Source organism: Caretta caretta, chromosome 8, assembly GCF_965140235.1.
Source record: "Caretta caretta isolate rCarCar2 chromosome 8, rCarCar1.hap1, whole genome shotgun sequence".
In the NCBI taxonomy this organism is placed as follows: Eukaryota; Metazoa; Chordata; order Testudines; family Cheloniidae; genus Caretta; species Caretta caretta.
In genome coordinates, this window is record NC_134213.1 from 23,687,348 (window position 1) to 23,707,320 (window position 19,973).

The following is a 19,973-nucleotide window of genomic DNA, read 5'->3' on the forward strand; positions in this document are numbered from 1 at the left end:
GGCTGCAGGCCCCGCGCCCAGCACCCGCGTGTGACTGTGCTGCGTGTGCGGCGGGCTGGGGCCTCTGAGATCGGTCCGAAACGCCGCGGGACGCTGCAGAGCCCTGCCCCGCGCCAGCCATCTCCGCCAGGCACCCGGCCGCCCCTTCTGCTCCTCGGCCGCAGAATAACCTCATTCTGGGCAGCGTTTCCTTCACCACATCCCTCAGGGCGCAATCTTACGCAGCTTCTCCGGGCAGTAAAACACTTCTGAATGGCACCGAATTAAATGCGTCCACACGCTCTTTGTGCCAATCCCAACCCAAACGAGTCCGGCCTGGATTTAGATACTTCCCGCCGCGTTTATGAAGTAAGGGCGGTAGTGCTGTGGTACTGTGCCCGGGGTAGTGTTTTGATGCGAGTGTTATAAATAGATGTCGGTGTGGCCAAGGTAGGCCTGATTTTAGGGCCCGCCCGGGGCTGAGCTTCTTCTGGGAGGGGCTGAACTCGCTCGCCTCCAGGAGAGGAGCCCATTCAGTGCCTCTCAGGAGTTGCTCAGCGCTTGGCAGGATTGGGCCTCCCGGCCGTAGCCTGTCAACGCCTGGGGGCAGGGGTTGCTTGTTTTCTGTGGCCAGGACAGCTCCAGCAGGCAGCTTGTCTGTGCTTAACAAATAAGCAATACATATAGAATAGCACCACAGTTAGCAGCGGGCTAGATGATGCGCTAAATAGCTCATGAGACCCAGAAAGCCGAACGGCCCAGCCTCAGTGAAATGCAAAGCAATAAACAGCCTCCAGGGGCCAAAGCGTTTAAAGCCCAGTCTCGGGCCCAGCGACTTCACGCGTGGTGGGCTGCGCCTTGCGCGCAAGGCTGACGGCTCAGTAGCTCAGGCAGTGACAGACGTGCCTGCGGCCAGCCCCACCCCCACCCCTGATTGACAGCGGCTCTTCCTTTCCCTATTGGTGGAGAGCGGCCCAGAACCATCCCGTCACCCATTGGCGCAGCCGGAACGTTAGTCGCCGTGTCAAGCAGCCTATGGGAGGGGCGGTTGATGTTTAAAAACGGCCCCGCGAGCGGGGGGAGAGGAGGGGGCGCGCGTGGTGTCTGCGCTACGCGGCTGGTGAGTGCGCTGGGTAGGGGGTGCGCTTGCCTCTTGCGCGCTGGGGCTGTTTGGGAGCTGCTCTGGCTGGGTTTGTTGCAGGGGCTCTGGCGCTGTCTGTGCTTTTCCTTCTCTCTACGTGCGGCTGCCTCCTCCAGTGAGCTGTCTCCTTGCAGGGGGAGCAGGGCTGGGGTTGGCTTTCCCTTCCCGCCTTGTGTTAATCTCCACTACTTCTGGTTTTCCCTGGGCGTGGTATGGAGGCGTCTAGGATGAGGCTGTGGCTAAGCTCTGTTGGGTGCCAGGTTTGTATAATTTTTGGTGGTGCCCAGAATGGGTCCAAGCAGAGCTGTCCCGTCCATGGGATGGACTGGAGACACTGCCCTGGGCTTTGAGGGGCCCTGTGCTTCAGGGGGATGTGGGGTCCTGGGGGCCTGGTGCTGGCAGCAGTGAGTGACCTGGCTCCAGCCTGTTGGCTCCTAGTGCCTCTTGGGGGAGGGTGTTGAAACTGGAATGAGGCAGGGTGGGAGTTTGGGGGAAGGGGTGGGGAGTGGAGTGCGGCTGGGAAAAGGTGGGGCAGAGTGGGGTGGGCTGGGGCCAGGTTGCTTGCTGGGGCTAGGTCCCCTGCTAATGCCTGGTGTCCTCCTGAACCCCATGTCTCCCTGAAGTGTGGGGGCCCCCAAAGTGTGAGACCTGGGGCAGTTGCCCCAGTCTATCCTGTGGATGGGATGGCTCTGAAAACATAAGCCCAAACATTGGTGGAGGTGAGCCCATGTTCCTGAATATTGGTGGAGCAGAGGCACCATGGGCCCATATAACTTGCCACCTATGCAGTCTGTTCCCCTCTGCAGGTTGGAGTCTTGCTGTCTCCTCTAAGAATTGCGTTGTTCCGGCTCCTCCTAGCGCCTCCTGGGGACTCTGGCCAGGTAAGTGCAGGCTCCTTTGACAGTGTGGGGGTGGGGACTGTTCAAAGTGTCTGATAGCCTCAAACTACTATCTACTTCAGTGTAATCCCTTGCAAATAACCTCATTCTGGGCAATGTTTCCTTCATCACATCCCTCAGGGCACAATCTTCACCCTCTCATCTCTTGATGTAAATGGTACAAGTACTACCTTGGCTTGCTGTTCAGAGCTTCTTCCTCCGTTCCCTTTTACGCTTAACAAGATGTAAAGTGCTAACACTAGTGGTAGTCTAGTTACTGCCATCTCATTGCATGAGTTGTTCTCGTGCAGTAACACTAATCTGAGTTTAACAGTCTTCCAGAAATGTTTCCCCTTCATTATATTTCCACAATCTACTGACTAAACCCAAGGTTGAGGAAACAGACTTGTCTTGTCTCAGCTCCTTAAATTATAGTAAGACTAGGTGTGCTGACCAGGCACAAATGATGCTCATGTGGGAAGTTTTCAAGTTGATGCCCCTTTGAGGTTCTCTTGCCTACTTTAAAGTCTCTGTTGAAAACTGCCTCTTTCTGACCCTTTACCTTAATTAGGAGCTGACTGCAGACTACTAAAGCAGGCTGGGAAATCATGTGATTGAGTTTCCAAATTTGGCAGTCATTTCTGACATTATAGTGGAAACATTAATTTGCACTTGCAAGTAGTAGTCTTTTCATCTGAATGTGTTCTGTTTATTCTCTTATAATTAGTCAACTTGTCTAATGTTGACTGGTAAATTAGAATAAATGTATGTGTTCTGTAAAAGTAATCCAGATCAGGCAGTGAGACTTCCTACAATAATATGTCCAGCTCAAAGCTTGGCAAGAATATGGTGCCCAAAATAAGGTGGGTGTATGTATGCCTCTGTAATCTAAACTCAGATACCACTTAACTTGAAGTTTTATAGTTGAATACATAGCCATTGCTAAGTATGGCTGTGCAAAATGAGGACAGGTCTCACTTAAATCAACTCTTATCCAGGAAACATCAAATGACAGCATAGTCATAAATGCTCCCTCTTAAAGACAGAATCCCCAATGTATGCTTGTATTAGGAGAGTCACTAAAGTCATGACTGTCTTCGGTGCTTGTGTTCCCTGAGGACCTGGTTATAACTTAACAGACAAATGTAACTTTTTTCTTGCAGCGATCTCATTATGCTGAAGATGGCAACCCTTATATTCACAGACAAAGAGAATGAAGGAGATATTGGTGCTGCTCCTAAGGATCGGCTAAGGTTGTCCTCAGTATCTTGTGAGTATATGTTGCTATAGAAATTAAATTTTGAATCTGTGAACCAAAACAAGATGTCTAGTGACATAAACCAGGAACATGCCTGGTTCATTGCTTCTTCAGAACTGAAGAATAGCATAAAAGTTGTGGCAAAGATTCAGTGTGGTAAACTATTCTCAGAACACCATTTAAGCTACTTTTACCTGTCCTGTTCTCCCTTTTAAGGGATATATTGAGAACCTGTAACTGAGTTCAGAGACCACTTCCTCTGTGACCACTGGAGTGGGTGTGACTATAGAGAGGCATTTAAGACTATGGCTATATTGGCATGGCCCTAGTGCAGACACAGGTTACACTAACGGAAGGAGCCTTTCTGGTGGTATAGGAACAGTACCTCCCCAAACAAAGTTAGCTATATGAACAGAAGTTCTCTTGTCTGTGTAGCTGTATAAACACTGGGGTTGTTTTGTTAGCATTGTTGTCAGTCTGGGTATGGGGTTTTTCACACAGCTATGCCAATATCTGGTCTAAATGTAGACCACACCTTTGATTCTTAACTCTGTCTGGAAGCATTTGACTGCACCTAGGTCATGAAGTCCTCTTACTAGGCAGAAAACTTGAAATAGCTAAAAGTAGCCTGTCTCAAGCACTTGCAAAGCTATGTACTGACTTTTTCTAAGTAAAACTCAAAAAAAAAATTTTCTCCCTGCAGCAAAAGTCTTATTTGAAAGATCACAGACCCAGACTCCACTTGTTGGAAGAACAGCTAATGCAACTCCAGCCCGGTCTCAGTCTGTCAGAAAGGCTCTGGGAAATGTAAACAGGACTTTGGGAACCACAAACAAGAAGGAAATTTGGAAACAGAAAAAACAGGTTTCGCCTGCCAAGAAAGTACGTACCTAAAGGTTTCAGCAAGAACTGAACATACACTATAGCTCTCTACCCAGTTAGTTCCTGGAAACAAGAGCAGAGGCTGGATACTGGTATTTCTGTACGGGGAAATGGTGTCTGAGTGCAGGAAGACTCAATGTTTATGGAAACCAAATACTATTACTAATAATATCTTCCCCAGATTGGAAGAAGCAGATGTTGCCTTCTATGTGGAATGTTAGCTTTTCTGGTAGAAAAGCAGTTAGGCAGGGAGTGACCTAACCCAAATCCCAAGTAATGGGATACAGCGTACTGCTTATGTTGAGGTCTACCTGGTCAGATAGACCCTGCCCAGCAACCCTCCAAATTTGTCTGCCCTGTGTAAAATGAGCTGGTCTGTCTTAATATCTAGTGAACTACATGTTGTCTGACAGATATGGAGTCCTTTGCATCAAGTATGGTCTTGTAGGAATTCCCAACAATCGAACTGGAACATTAATATTTTATTAAAAGCAAAACTAGCTTAAGGAGTCTTGCTTATGTGCACAAATTCTGGGACTCAAGTCTTTTCCAGAAACTGCTTTTGATCTTGCTAGCAAATGACTCTGCAGTATAGAGGATGAACACTTTGTTAGACTACTGGAGGATGACTAATCATGTACTCTTTCTTAGACTACTGGAAAGTCCACTCAAGTGGAAAGTTGCAATGTGGCCACTGAAGAAGCCTATCCAGAAATTGAAAACTTCTTTCCCTTCAATCCTCTCGGTGAGAACTAACTGATGTAAATATAAGACCTATTTGTCTTTGAACTTGTCTTAGCCTCTTAAGTAGACCTAAAGAGAGCCTGAAAGTCAAGGCCCCACCTTGCTTTCCATAGGTGGGTTTTAGCTAGGATGTTGTAGAGCTAGCTTTGGATGTAACTCTTGAAATCCCTTGGCTATTATCTTAGACCTTGGTCCATCTCATGCTTTGCTGCACAGTGCACTTGCCATCCTTGCCTGTCAACTGCCCTTCTCTCCAGATCTTCCCATCTCATATTGAGGTGCTTGATGTCATTCCGAACTGTTAATTTCCATGTTGTTCAGTCTTCCTCTTCTTGCATTTTCTGGCTTCTGTTCAAGGGCAGTATTTGGTAAGCGTTCTTTTTCCATTCTCTGCACATGTCCCAGCCAATGATGTTGTTGTCTTTTGTAGATTATTTGTGAGAGGGTGCCTTGTCCAGTAATTTTTGTGACTACTTCATTAGTCTTCCTATCTGTTATTCCCAATAATCTTCTCAAATGTTTGTGATAGAATGCATCCAGCTTTTGCATATCTTTCTTGGTAAGTTGCCATGTCTCACTGTTATATGTTGTGATGGTGATAATTGCTTTGTAGACATCTAGTTTCATCTTGAGGGAGATGCTGCATTTGCCTTCCAGAGTCTTTCTTCCTCCTTTCCTCAGAACTAGTACCATCTTGGCTGATGGTACTTCTATTAAGGCTTACTAAAACAAATATAAGGGAACCTTGGTAGATATTGGTACTACTTCTGAAGTACTTTGAAGGGTATCACAAGAGAGAATGAGATCATGTTAAAAAAACTTGAAGTGGTTCATGTCTTGATGGCAGGTATTCTTGAGCTTTCATGCCAGCTCTGAATAAATGCTTAACTTATTCACTGTGGGGTGAGCATTTGTAGCAAGCACTAAAATCTCTAGCAGGCTGGGCACTGAGTGGTGGCTCATGCCTTATGCTAAATTGCATTTAAATAATGAGATCCTACCAGGATGTTGTGTAAACACTAATGAAGTTGCAGGCCTTCAGTGGGAAGGTGGTCCTGACATTCTTGTGTACTACACTTTAGTTATGAACATAACACCTCCCCTTAATCCAAAATAACAAATTGTTTGTGTTTAAATTGTCATTGTAGGTGCTTGATTACTAAAAGCTGTCTTTTCAGTATATTTGAAAAGAAACTAAATCATTTTGAAAAACTCAGTGCTCCCTTAAGGTAAACCTTCAAGGTAACATGCCCTTTCTTGGAAGCATATAGTCTAGTAATTATGACACTTACCACAGGGGCTATTTGCAACAAGTAACTATCTCTTAAACACACACGCCTCAACACACACAGGTCCATCAAATGCCAGGCAGCCTAATAGGAGGGGGATCCCTTACTGCCTCTGTCAGTTTCTACACTACCTGATCTAGCAGATTTAATGTTCTAGTTCCTAGTAGAACTTCACTTCTAACAGTTCTGTATTCTCTAATCAAGAGGCAAATGGATTGCACAGCCTTTGCCTACATGATTCCATATGCTGGCAAGTTCTTAGTACCTGCTATCTTGAATTTATTGAGTAAACATACTTGTAGCATTTAGCTGCCTGTGAACTGTCAGCCTTTCAACACATGTTCAGGTCTAAGGGGACAGCCTTCACACAAACAGCAGTCTGGTGGAAAGTCATTTAGCTCTCTCAAACCTGAAATAAACTAATTTCTCTGAACAGACTTTGAGAGTTTGGAAGTTCCTGAAGAACACAGACTAAGCCACATGTCCCTGACTGGGGTTCCTCTATTGATATTTGACAAAAATATACCTGACAGATGTATAAACATGGTCCCATCACCTGTGAAGCTGTCCCAGATTTCATGGGAATGTGGTAAGGCCTGGGCTGGATTTCCGTGTGACTTGTTTTGTTGGCTGGTGGGGTGGTGGTGGGTGGATAAGAGGACAGGGAACTTATGGGTAACAACCACTGTTCCTTCTAAGCTATGCGTGTGCATGTACACACAGATCCTAAACCCCATGCACATGGCAAAACACCACATGCACAACAATTTGCACAGAAATTTTTTTGCACATACAGCCTGTCAAAAATTAGAGGGAACATTGGTAACAACCCTTAACAGTTATTGGGAGTCTAACCTACTGAAATAATACTTTAGCACTGATAAAACTAGTTCTGGGATACATGACCAAGCCTACTCTTCATTCAAATGAATGCATAATGTGGCCCTTAAACCAACATAATTACAAAGGCCTGGCCTAGACTTAAATCTATGCCCCTGGGTGCTATAGCTATGCCAACCTAATCTACTGTGTAGACCCAGATAAGTTAAGAATCCTACATTCATTCAAGGAGCTGACTGCGTGGATGGGGAACAACCATTTCTCTTGCTGTCAGCTGCATCTACCTACTGTGTTTTGCAACCATACCAGTGTCTTATGTATGCCACTAGAGTCCTTGTCGTATATACATGAGATTATTGTAACAACAACTCACAATAACTGAGCAATCTAACTTCCTCAACACGAGGCATCCAGCAACAGGGTTTGTCACTATAGTCTACGCAGACTAAACTGGTCTGTAAGTGGTCTTGTGCATAATTCTATTGCTAATTCAAGAGCACTAAACCACCAGCTAAAGGATTTAGATCTTTGAAACCTCTAATTGCCAACTCTTAAATCATTAAACTCTGAAATATAAGACATAATAGAATGTGGGGTTTCATGAGAAATTGACTTACTCCCTTTTTTAACTCTTTCAGAATTGCTACAATCAACTGCCAACTTTCTCTCTACCTTGGATGAAATCATTGACTTGCCACCTTTTGAGTGACTTTTAAAGTGAATTTGGAAGCTTTTTTTAATTGAGCACTGAATAGCTTTGAATCTTTTTTGTATCTTCTAATAATAAAGAACTAGGTTAACTTGCATAACCAAAGACTTGGGTCTGATCTATGTAGAAACGATCTTGCCTATAGCAGATGGTTGGTTACCAGAAACTAGACAGTGACAGAATATTAGTTTGATGACAAAGGATTGCAGCAAAACTAGAGTCCTGCTCTTCAATTCAGCAATACCTGAAATCTAACCAAAACTAGGCTTCTGTCTTAGCAAAGGAAAATTTTTTAGCCAAAATCTCTACTTGAGTGCCTAACTGAAGTGGCTTTATTCCTGGGTTGTGGTGGAGACCTCCTACTGCCTTCATTGTAACCTTCAGGTCTGTAGCACAGGTGACCTTTTTTTGGGGTAGGCAGTTTGATACCTGATAAGATTAGAAACTGTCCTTGGTAATTGCTGCATTAGATGCTACTTCATGCATTAAGCATCCAGTTTCTAGTTTTCTGTAGAAATACTAGCCAAAAACAACTGGATGAGCTGAGTAGAGATGAGTGCATAGATTTTTTTTTTGCCCTTTTTTCTCTGTCCTTCACTTAAATTGAACACCACTCTCCTCCCTGCAGTGAATATCCAGCCTAGTGGATTGGGAATCAGGAAACCTGGGTTCTACTCCTGGCTCTCTGCCATGGGCCTCCTGGGTAACCTTGATGTCTTTTCACTTCTGTTCTTCAGTTTACTCACCTGTAGTGGTGGTCTTGAGCTTCATAATTGGCTAAATGAGCACTAGGTATTAGAGCAACTGCACTGCATTCAAGCTCCAATATTGGCCATGATCCATCTAGTTCAGTAGCCTGCCTGAATAGTGGCCAGCACCAGACCAGGTACAAGAAACCCTGCAGTTAACAGATGCTGGACAGCTTGTTCCAGCCCTGGTGTCCACCTCCAGGGTGGTGACCAGCTAAAGCTAGTAAGCAATTCTCACATTGCTTCCAAAAGGCTTAACTTCTGAAGGATAAAAACATGAGCTGTAAATGTCCAGTCACTTACCAAGTCCAGATGAGTTCTTGGCCTCTACATTCTGAATTACATAAACCATTTCCTACTGTCTATTCTGAATTTGTCACCTAATTCAATTTTTTTTTCCCCCTTGCTGTTGCTTTAAGGAGTGTCTTGCCTCCGGTCTCTCATCTACCTTTTAATATACATTTTCCTTAGCCACTTTTCAATCTTCTCTCATTTGTGCCCCATCATTCTTATTACCCTTTGAGCCTCCTGATTGTGCAGTCTCTCTTTTTGTGAGATGCAGTAATCATACTATTCCAGCTGAGAGCATAACCTTGTTTTGCGGAAAATATTTATTAAGCAATTACTACTCCCCTTTTTAAAAAATCCTGAGATTTTTAAACCAATAACATAAAATCAAATGATGGTGAAGGATGGACTCTGCTGAGCTGAACTTCAGGCAAAGTCTGTAAGTGACAGCAATACGTACAGGCTACACTAGCCAGTGAAAACAATGAGGTGATTCACAACATGGTTATTTCTTCAATAACCATTTAAGTTAACCCTCTGACTAATTGGCACGGGGGAGACTTCAGCAACTAGTGCAATATCAAAGGATAGCTACAATTGAAACCAAACTCAGTCTTGCTACTAATTGATTTAAAAGTAAAATTGTATGATAATGATTGACACTTTCCTCTTCAGAGCATGAGGAATCATAAAAGGAGTGGGCTGTTTGCCCACCCACGTTTTTTTTTCCTAGGAGGAGCAGTCTTAGAGGAGGGCTGCAGAAAGCTGACTTGAATTAAACAAGACTGCTTACTTGTCTGAGGAGCTCCTCTTGGTGCTTGCTTTTTGGAGGTCTTGGTATAGGTTCCCATGTTAAGTGGTAAGTCTCTAATTTGTTACTTTCACTCTTTTGTTAATGGCCAGTAAATGCCAACTTAATAGGTGGAGCAAGGTTCTTAGTGTCATTTAACTGAAATGGAAATGAGCTGCAGTCAGCAGTAGGGTAATGACTGTAGTACTATCAGACTCTGCTTAAAAGAAGAGCAAATGACCTGGAGATACAAAGCCCTATCCCATCTGACACATGCCAGAGGCTTGGAGTTGATGTCAAGTGAGTAAGTGATTAATCTGATTTTGATTACCTTTGATTTCTCCATGTGAAAATAACTCATGCTGTAAGGACAGAAAACAATCAAGCTGGGCTAAGACCTTGTTTTATAAACAACTTATACAATGAAATTCGCTAATTCCTGCCAAGCAGAGGAAAAGCTTTGCTTTTCCTGGTAGCTTGTCATATAAGCATTTCTTAAACTTATGTAAAGTAATATAGAGAGCTGGCTTGCTCTAAGAGTGAAAGAGGTACACTTTCAATCTAAAATTAGTGGTCATTCTTCACTAAAGTTTAATAACCCTATTTAGGGGTTGAACAGTTCTCTCCTGCTAGGATCTACTGTAACATTTACTTGAAATATACATGCAAACTGCCTTTCTCCTTGCCCCCCTGTGTGGGGAGAGATGCTTAGTGGGAAAGAGGCACACTGTTCCAGAAATCCTAACTGATGCTACACAATCACACTAAAATAATAAGGGAGTATGTAGCAGTGGGCTAATAAACTTCAGTTTTATTGCTCACTCTTTCCTATCCTGTCAAGTTCATTCAAATCAGCAATGGTTCCCACAGCCAAACAAATGTAGCAGCCTTTGTGATAGGGCTGTAAAGCTACCTTTTCAGAAGCTGTAGCATGTTGACAATAAAACAACCTTTTGCCATTGATATGACTTTGTTCAGTAACATACTGCTTGCAATAACACTTAGTTCAGTGGAATCTTCCACAACAGAAGGATTTGACAGGTGTAATAGCAGAATATAAAATTAGCCTAGCTTTTCCCAGCATATTGGTCAAATAACTCTTTCCTGAAAGAATCAGGGTAGGTAGGTATATTCTGGTTGTGTAGAATGACTTCAGGATGAATATTATTCTGAAGCTGTTTGTTCATTTACGTTTTTAGTATAGCTTACAGCGCATTAACTAGAGCAGCTTGGAACCTTTTCTGACCACATGTGTTTTTTTTTTTTGTCAAAATGTTTCACCAAAGCAAAATGTTTTGCAGAGACTTACTGAGTTAGAGGGAAAGTTTTCTGAAATCCCAGGCTCTTTGATTAAAGACTCAAATTGAAAACTTGACTTTATTGATCAGAAAACAGACTACTTCACCACAAGTTCGTTTAGCAAAAATTGCTTGAAAGGTTTTGTTTGTATCCATGCAGAACAAAAACAACCTCAAGTTATTGTAAGACACCCTCTGGCTACTGTAGTGTTTAAAATTAGCTGCCTTGCTGCTTTTGCCTATTCCCAATTTTAAGTAGAATTTGTCTTTTTAAATCAAATAGGATGGGCTCACACATACTTGGAGGCAGCTCAAATATTATCTAGTTAGTCCATAGAAATTAGAGCCTAACAACCAATTTCATAAATCACTGTGCTGAGGGAATCCCACAATCTCTTACAAAGCAAAGAGCCAACATTCTCCATGGGGATAGAACAAGGCCTTCAGGTGCTATTACAATACAAACAGGATCAGTACCATATTGTACTTTGTGCACAAATGATAAACAATAGTCCCTCTGCTGCACAACTAGCTTGTTTCACTCAATTTTGAGTGAGTGCTCAACAATAGGAGGGAGCAAGAAGAAACAACCCAAAATCTTATATTTAATAGGTAGCAATTGTAACCATCAAAACGGTCATTTTGCAATTGTATTTTTCTTTGGATTTTGTTAGTGCAGGATGTGTCAGCAATATCATTTACTTGAGTCATCCAAACGAGTGTTGAGACAGAAGTGGGTGAGGAGAGATGTGAAGGTCAGTGGCTTTACAGATTGAGGCTGGAATTTTCAGAAGATAGCCGCCTAGCTCACCTGGGCTAACTCCGTTAGCTCTAACTCCCCTTAACTCAATTTTCTCTGGTTGGCAAAATGAAGGAGATGGGATGGGCATGTATGGTGTGACTAAGATATAAAAAGCCTTAAACACAAAGACTAGAAACTTGATGTGGTGAAATGGTGGGAGCCTGTGTAGGCTTTTGAAGCTCTGCCCATGTGGTCTGAGAGCTAAGATAGTCATAGTGGCCTATCATGTACACTTTAAATGGATCAGATGGGGTGGTACTGGTTGGTATTACAGAAGCTGCAAATGAGGAGCATGTGAAGATGAGGCCTTCAACTAGTTTTAGCTGAGTGGATGGAAAGGTCATTTCTGGAAATCTTACAGATAAAGAAACGAGAATTTAAATGCAACCTGGATGTGTTGCTTAAGAAAGGGAACAGTCAAAAATGAACCCTAGGTTACAGGCCTGAGGGGAGGATTAGCACTGGTAACAGTGAGAGGGCAAGAAGTGCTTCCTGTATTACAACTGAAAGACAGAGTATGAGATGCATTATCAGTTTAGATTATGGGGTTTTCCCTAGGTTGTGTGCACATATAGATCACAGCATTTGAGGCCCCCATTCTCCAAACAAGCACAGGACTTTAAAATCCACATTACAAGGCTTATTGCATTTATGTGGAGTAAATGCTTACATCAGCAGTAAGGCACGCTTGAATCAAGTAGTGGTTAACTTTCTGATCACAGTTGTTCAGTCAAAAGCTTTAACAACCCAGTATTCCTGACCTTAAATCAGTATTACATTTAACTTTTGGAGGTTTGGACTGTGACTATTCTGCATATGTCCCTAAAACGGACAACTTCATTATAATTAGCCTGCGTTGTTTTTAGCTATTAAAATGGGTTTAGGCAATTCTGGGAGACAGTATTTGATTTTAATTTGTAAAGGAAAAATCTTTAGGTTAAATAACTATTATCAGAATTTAAACCCCACACAGTCCAAGTAATCAGATGAACATTACTTCTCCCTCCTGCACCAACTGCAGCTGCTGCCAGGGAATAGAGCTGCAGCAGAAATGCTGACACAGCCTATGGATTAAAATAGTAGGTTCAGCACTTCCTAGGGTGTTAAGGCCACAGGTTTTGTGTAATGAATACTGTGGTTTGCTCCAGTCATTCTTTGCAAAAGGCTGGCAACAGGTCCTGCAGCGCAGCAGATTTCCTTAAAAGCCAACCAAAGAACTTGCAAGTAGTTTTAGAAAATGTAAAATCCATTGCTCGGAGAAAAAGGTGAAGTTGTCAGGATGCTGCCTGCCCTCTGTAGACATGACTTTTTTTTCTTCTTTAATTTGTCCAGAATCAGAGCTTCATCATAACAATTTCTCTCTTTCTCTCCCTTCTCCCCCCAGCATTCCTATTTGATTTGGTCTCCCAGCAGTGACCCCCAAGAAGCATCTTTACTTTGACCAAATCCCAAAAGGGTCACTTGTATCAGCAATAATGGACCAGTGACAGTGTTAAGGATACCAGAAATGAGTGAATATTTAGGATTTTCATCTCCCTCAATCCTGCCATTGCTATACCTAGTAGAAATATGGGTGACTTCTCAAAGCCTTTCTGAAAGGAAAGGAATTATCACCCTCTATCTATTCCCTTTGCCACTTCTAAAACTTCTCTTAGTAGTTCCTCCTAAGTTAAGGAAAAGTGGGGATCAGCAGTTGAAACTGACCTAATCACATAAATGCAAGAGCCATAGTCACAACATGGCCACTGGATGGATAGTAGCCATAACATTTTGTTCAGACTTTCCAGACCTATTTCAGGAACAATAGACTGCACAATAAATGGATCTCATACAAATTAAATGTTTGGCATATTTTAAGTTTTGTAACTAGAGTTTATATGCACACTTAACAATTAGAAGCACCAGAAAAGCAAAACCTCTTCAGGGGAATCAGATTGTTAATACTTTCACTATATGTGGCTAAGAAGGGGTGTCATGGCTGTTTATTGCTTGTTCAGCTGATTCAGTATGTCATAGTAATGCCTTACGTATAAGGAATTATATATCTCAAGAACTTAAACTGGACAAACATTCCTTTATCGTCACAAGCCCTCCCCCTGCCCCAGGAGGTTCTATTTCATTTTACAGATGAAATGCAGGCCTAAAGAGTTTACTTTAGCTACACCCACTCCCACCCTTGACATATCCCATAAAACCCTCTGAACTGAGGTTCTTATGTGCATGATATCCATAGTGGAAGAAAGCCCTCTGTATCCCAGCGTGGGGCATGCAGCTTCTTTGTAGTCTATTTGTGACCGCAGAAACAGGCCCCAGAAACCATGAAGTGGGCTTTTTTTTTTAAAAGATTCAGGATGTGCTTAATACATATGTAATTTGTTTTCAAATCACTACACTATTAACCAAGAGGTTACTATTTGCCCCTCCTCTGCCATCTTCCCCTATCCTGCAAATTAAGAGGTAGGCAAGTATCCCTATTTTAGAGGATAGGAATGTAGAGCCTCAGAGGGATTTTGACTTTGCCCATGATTACAAATCATGATCCGTGTCTGAGCCAGCATTAGAACCCAGGTCTTCTGACTTCCATTTGCTCATTGACTCATCTATGTTTCCTCTGAAACGTGAGTGGGGCAAAGTGACAATTGAAAGTTCCAGGTATGTGTCCATGAATTACCTTATGATCAGTGTTTGACCTCTCCCCCCCCCCCAGATTTGTAAGTCCTACAGAATACAACACTGATAGTTACTGACTTATAGCATATTGGGCAGACTCAGCATATTAAGAATGATTGAAAAATTACCCTGCTGATGGCTCCAGGGGTGAGTGCACTGAAAAGCTATTGAATATCACAAGTTTTGTAGGGGATAAAAATAAGACTGTTTTCTGGCAACTTGTTAGCACGTTCTGGGTAGTGGTACCAGTGGGTGGTGGTAGATCCCACATTTGATTCAAAACCAGTCACAGGAGCATTATTTATCCTACACCCATAAAAAGGGATACAATGCAAAAAATCATATCAAATATATTTGTAATGAAAAGCATATTGTAGCATAGTAGTACGGCAGGGAGAGCATACCTACTTATAACAATTCTTAGGATGCAATAGATCTGCTGTCCCAGTAGAGAAATCAAGTACATTTGGATAACTAAGATGTCACAAAGGCACACTCAAGTTTGTCACATGCAGAGCATTTCTGACTACTACTCTGACCTTTCCTAGTAAGAATGGGAAGAATATCCAAGAGGTTGAGAGAGCTACTCAGTATATAACAGCTGTTGTGTTTACCTGTGCAGTTCATTGTTCTAGGAATCTCCGTATCATATAGAGGGTGAAAGACACTCTAGAAAAACAGTTCTGTTCTTACAACAGTATATTTATAGGCACTAAGATATCTGAAAAGTTAAATTTAAAACATGAACAAATACATTTTTTTCCATAACTCCTCCAAGCTACGTTGGCAGATTTATCTTCCCAGGCTGGGCGGGAGGAAACCCCTTTAAAATAAATACAACCTCTGCATTTGTCCAAGGTGAGCAAAGTTTTTTAAAGATAAAGCTGCTAAGGTAATAAGAAACGAACCCTCCTTGGATGACATGCCTGCACAGCAAGAATCCCCTTTACAAACCCCTAAATAAGCTACCCAGACCTTGGGCCTGGACACACAGGAATAAGCAGGTGCTGCATATACTCTCTTCCTGGCATAGGTGGTTACAGAGGGGTGGGTAATGGTGGAACCTTTGTTCCACACCCCATTTCTACTCACTGGCCAGCACATCTGAGCTGGTGCAGGGGTATTGCGGTTTACTGCTGGGTAATAAATAACTACCCCTGCACCTGGAGCAAGGAGGAAGCAGAGAGGAAATTGTGACTCAAAAGGAAGTCTCCAGGGCCAACTAATGGTGTGTAAACTGTACCACTCCATCCTTTGTTCAGGGCTGTGCCTAAAGGCATATTCTAACCCACAGTGAAAGCAGAAACTGCCAGGGCATGCAGACAGAGACTTTTAGATAATATTAGTCTCATTTTTTCAACGTTACCTGAAAACCTGTGCGTCTCTCAATGAGTTTTCCATACACAGATCCTTTAATATGGTTAGTTTCTAACCAACGCAGAAGAGAGACTTTTCCTTATGTTCTCTCATGAAAGGACTCCCGCACTGGGAATAACTTTGAACAGGGATTTCAAAGCAAGGTGAGCTGCTGTTAGTCACAGGTGTATGCTGTATACCCTGGGAGTAACCAGACAAAAGCCATGGACAATGGGGTTTGTGTTTCATGTATCTATTGGATTATTTTAAACTAGCAAGAAGTATTCAGGATTGGGATTTTCTAAGGGACCTAAAAGAGTCAGGATGCCAATATCTCTTGTCACATTACATAATATGTTATAGTAAATGTCCTTGTATGTAGCTATTTAAATAATTTTAAATGAATGGTTCATTTGCTTTGTGAGTGGTTAGTCTATTGTATCAAAGAGCAGTTCCACTCTGAAAAGTAGCTCTGTGTGATAATGGCATTGTGGGGTGCAATGTTCATTGGGTGTCAGTGAATCAATTTCAGCACTTTTCAAAGGTGGGTAAACATCATTATCCCCATTTTACACAGACACAGCGGACATGTTGTTGTGTCTTGTCCAAACACATGTAACCAAGCTAGTTTTCAATGGGTTTGTTCAGGTGTGAATGAGGTTATAATTTGACCTGTAAAGCCTTATGACTGGTGATGAGCTCTGAGCGAAGAGGAAAAAGCAGCTTGACTTTTAGATCCCATCAGCCTTGACCTGTAAACTGATCAAATGTGATGTGGCATCTAAGACCTTTTCAGAGAGGAACCTTTTAAAATGTACATCTTGCAAACATTTATCCAACACAACTTCCCTTGGAGATCTAAGTATATTTTATGTAAGTTGGTTGAGATGGCTCATCAAAATGGGCGCAGTTTTCTGTAGTTTAACACCTTCAGGCCAGAAAAGTGCTGAATTTTGGCTGGACATTTTGTAATGTGTAGCATCAGTCCAGACTGCAATAGGACCAGGTTTTTAGTCCATGTTGCTATATAATGCAATGCCTACAGCAACCAGACATGTTACTTACTGACCACCAGTTGAATGAAATGTCAAAATCCTGAAGGAGCAGGCTGAATATGGGGCTTGAAATGGTAGTCAAACATGAAGACTGGCTTTGGACTTGAATGGGGTGGCAGAAGGAGCTAAAAGGAAGTCTGTTTTCATTGTTACCAGATGTTGGATGTTTACTGAACGTGTCTTTAAACTCCTCTTAGATTTTTCAGGAGATCCTTGAGGTCTTTATCTACGTTCCCTGCTGCAGTCTCAGACCACCATCTTGGTTTTTTTCCAGAGCATCTTCTGTGGCATCAATTCTATTTTCTGGTTCATTCTCTCAGGTGTCTGGTCTTTCAAATATTCATTCTGTTTCTCCCCAAGGTTTGTCAGGAAAATATCCAATGATTCTGACTTGCTAGAAATTGAACTTAAGGATGTTTTTATACCTGCTTTACCTGGGATTTCTTGTATCTGACTTTCCAGCGAGTAATTTTGTCTTAAAGTTTCAAATCAAACTAGCCAGGAGAAACAATGCAGATATGGCAAAGGCACACTGTTCTTCACCCTTAATTGCCTTTTCATAGCTGTTGGTACTGAAATAAATTGTCTGAAGCTAATTAATGTTGCAATTTGCTTCAGGCAATACAAAGAAAGCCCATAATTAATTTTAACCAAGTGCAATGAAATGAGTCAGACAATATCTTAAATAACAACTTTTCATTTAGGTTTTGAATTTTAACTTGGGAGGCGATGCATAGGTTAGAGGTGACTTGGGAACCAAGCCAAGCAAAGAGGTGTTAAACCTTTGAAAATTTCTTCAAAAGGCTGTCTGCAGTGCCCTAAAGCCCAAAATGCTGAGCCTTCCCATATAAAAATAATCAAAGAAGCAGGATTCTAAGACTCCATCTAGAGTAACTAGAGTCTGCTTTTATCCCTGCCCGTCAGTGAGCAAGAAATAAAAAATAAATCACATTGCAACACAGTGAAGTGAGACAATTCATACGTTGCATTGCAAAAGATACTACACTGTAGATTCGGGGTTTAATTCAAATAATCAAATCTACAAGGTGAAGGTTTTGTATTAATCAATCAAGTGATGTTTTAACCCTTTAGAATGAATTTACTGTTTATTCTAGCAATCATCTTTTACAGTATGAGTAACTTATCTTTTCTCCTGAAGAGGTTAGAATTACAACTCTTGGTCCCACTTCTCCCATGGCCTGTAATGGCATAGAGCTGATGTAATGGTTCTACGTAAATTCCCCTCATACACACGTTAATTGCAGCCCTTGGTGCAGGGATTTGACCAAGGAAAAGGTGACATGGCTGAAGTGTCACTGCATTCTGCACTCTTGATTTATCGAACAGCCCTTCAAGGCTGTGGGCAGCTGAGTGTTAGACAGAGTAGCCCACCCTAGAATAAAGGGAGATGTAAAGATCATTCTTCCAGACGCTGCTCCAAGTGAAGCTTGGGAAGAAATGACAGCTGGGCCCTTAGCATCTGTGTATTCCACTAAATAAGTCTAATCTGGACTATAAAGTTAGAAGTTCTGCTATTTATTCCATCTAGGTTTGATGCTTAATGATATGAAGGTATTTAGCGTAGCTTTATACGAATGTAGTCTTTCCAGATGTTGGTCATCATCACGAAGCAAATGGCGGCTAGAGATTATGGGCTGACAAACAGCTTCTCTTCTACCTCTAGGTCACAGTTTGGTTTCCCCTCCACAGTCTAGTTTTGCCTGAGCCGCGGGGTCAAGCAGCTTCCCCTTTAGATTTGTTAACTCGATCAGTAGAAATAAATGGAACACTCATGTGTCCAAATTATCTTCTTACTGTGGAGAGAGCATTCTAATATAGGAGTAATCTTGCCCCTCACTGAAATACTGAGTTAACAGCTCTCTGCTTCTGGGAGGAAGTTTTCTGTTTCCCAGTCTAGACATTATCACTCTGGATTTTCCTTAATAGCTACATGCAGAATAGTTTAGCTCTGCTGTAGGTCTACATATTGTTTTACTCAGCCAAACATCTTCACAATTCTACTTTCCTTCTTCTGACTTTTTCACCCTCTGTCAGAGTCCTGTTTTCCTTCAGATGGAAAGAACACTAACTAGTTTAGTCTACTATAAGTTTTTGCCATTAGTCGGCAGACAGGAGCCAATATGAATTCAAGTCTTGGCAGAGTTCTGGCTGCATGAGATATGAAAACTTCTAGTCTTGCCTTATTATAAAGGCTGATCTTGTTGATTAACAGTCAACATTTCAGTGTTTCAAAAGAGCCCTAGAACAAGTTACTCATGCAACACCCCTAGCTAAAGGTGCATATAGAGGGTAACATGAAAAGTATATTTTTTTTATGCTGTGTTCTTAAAATTTCCCATACTTACAGGAAGCATTTCAAATATTAAATCTCACAGTAAAGCTAGCTGTTATAGAAGTAAATATTACTTTTTTTAATGGCATGTCTACACCAGCAATTAAAAAAAAAAAAGTCTGAGGAGTACCCCATCAACTTGAAATCAGGGTTGGAAGTGTGAAAGTAGAATGAATTATATTGAAATTATAATTCATTAAAGAAATGCTGCTTGAAGAGTTTGTTGAAATATAGTTTTCAGGAAAAGAAACAGATATTTTTCAGGACGAACTCCTGTGGAAAATGTGGGGACAGTGTTCAGTAGAGGGGCCTCCTGCCGCTGTTGGCTCTCCCCAAGGCACAGAAACCCAGAGGACAGTACAGCTGTGAAACAATCATTCACGCTTGACCCTGTGCTTACTCACCATTTTGGGGCTCCCAGAGGTTGTGTGTGCTCTCTTTGGGATGGGTAAATTATGCTGTGTAGACTGTGCTTGCCCTTATGTATGGGGGAATCCTGTCTCTGTCTGGTGTGAACAATGCTGCCTCTGTTAAGTGTTGCATTTTGCCTTTACAGATGCAATCTTGAGATCTCAGTCATTCGTGTTATTACCGCCTGAAAGACTCCAAAGAATCAGAAAGAGGCCATGTAGAAGCAAGGAAGACATGTTGCATGAAGTAATGCAGCATTCAAGTAATGAAAATCAAAAAGTGCAGGAGTGGCGGGACAGTGAAAGGGGGATCTACTAGTAGAATGAGGAGCCCCGGCACAAAAGTGCAGTGCTCTGGCAGCAAAGCACAGATCAGCTGATAAGCATAATGGAGCGCCAAGCGGACTCGATCCAGGCGCTCGTAGCCATGCAGGTATAGCACTACTGTGCCCGACTCCCCCTTCAGCCCTTGTCACAAAACT

General features: G+C 42.3%; 1 protein-coding gene across 6 annotated transcripts; it reads left to right on the top strand.

Annotated features, from left to right (window-relative positions):
- Window positions 1-48: 48 nt before the first annotated feature.
- PTTG1 (PTTG1 regulator of sister chromatid separation, securin) lies at window positions 49-7,825 on the top strand. Of its 6 annotated transcripts, none has more exons than XM_048860568.2 (8): window positions 49-348; window positions 948-1,099; window positions 1,910-2,001; window positions 3,162-3,268; window positions 3,960-4,138; window positions 4,790-4,883; window positions 6,608-6,760; window positions 7,650-7,825. In XM_048860568.2, the coding sequence occupies exons 4-8, from the start codon at window positions 3,172-3,174 to the stop codon at window positions 7,718-7,720; spliced, it is 594 nt and encodes a 197-aa protein (XP_048716525.2). In that variant the 5' UTR covers window positions 49-348; window positions 948-1,099; window positions 1,910-2,001; window positions 3,162-3,171; the 3' UTR covers window positions 7,721-7,825. The 6 variants fall into 6 exon arrangements, with proteins under 6 accessions (XP_048716525.2, XP_048716528.2, XP_048716527.2 ...); XM_048860571.2 differs by having other exon boundaries at window positions 1,927-2,001; XM_048860570.2 differs by lacking the exon at window positions 948-1,099.
- Window positions 7,826-19,973: the final 12,148 nt, after the last annotated feature.

What these genes read in the sequence shown, in the direction of transcription:
- PTTG1 (XM_048860568.2), top strand. Translation starts at nt 3,172, where the DNA reads ATGCTGAAGATGGCAACCCTTATATTCACAGACAAAGAGAATGAAGGA. An exon ending in AAGGTTGTCCTCAGTATCTT is followed by an intron (nt 3,269 to 3,959) that starts GTGAGTATATGT and finishes TTCTCCCTGCAG; the next exon opens with CAAAAGTCTTATTTGAAAGA. An exon ending in CCAGATTTCATGGGAATGTG is followed by an intron (nt 6,761 to 7,649) that starts GTAAGGCCTGGG and finishes TAACTCTTTCAG; the next exon opens with AATTGCTACAATCAACTGCC.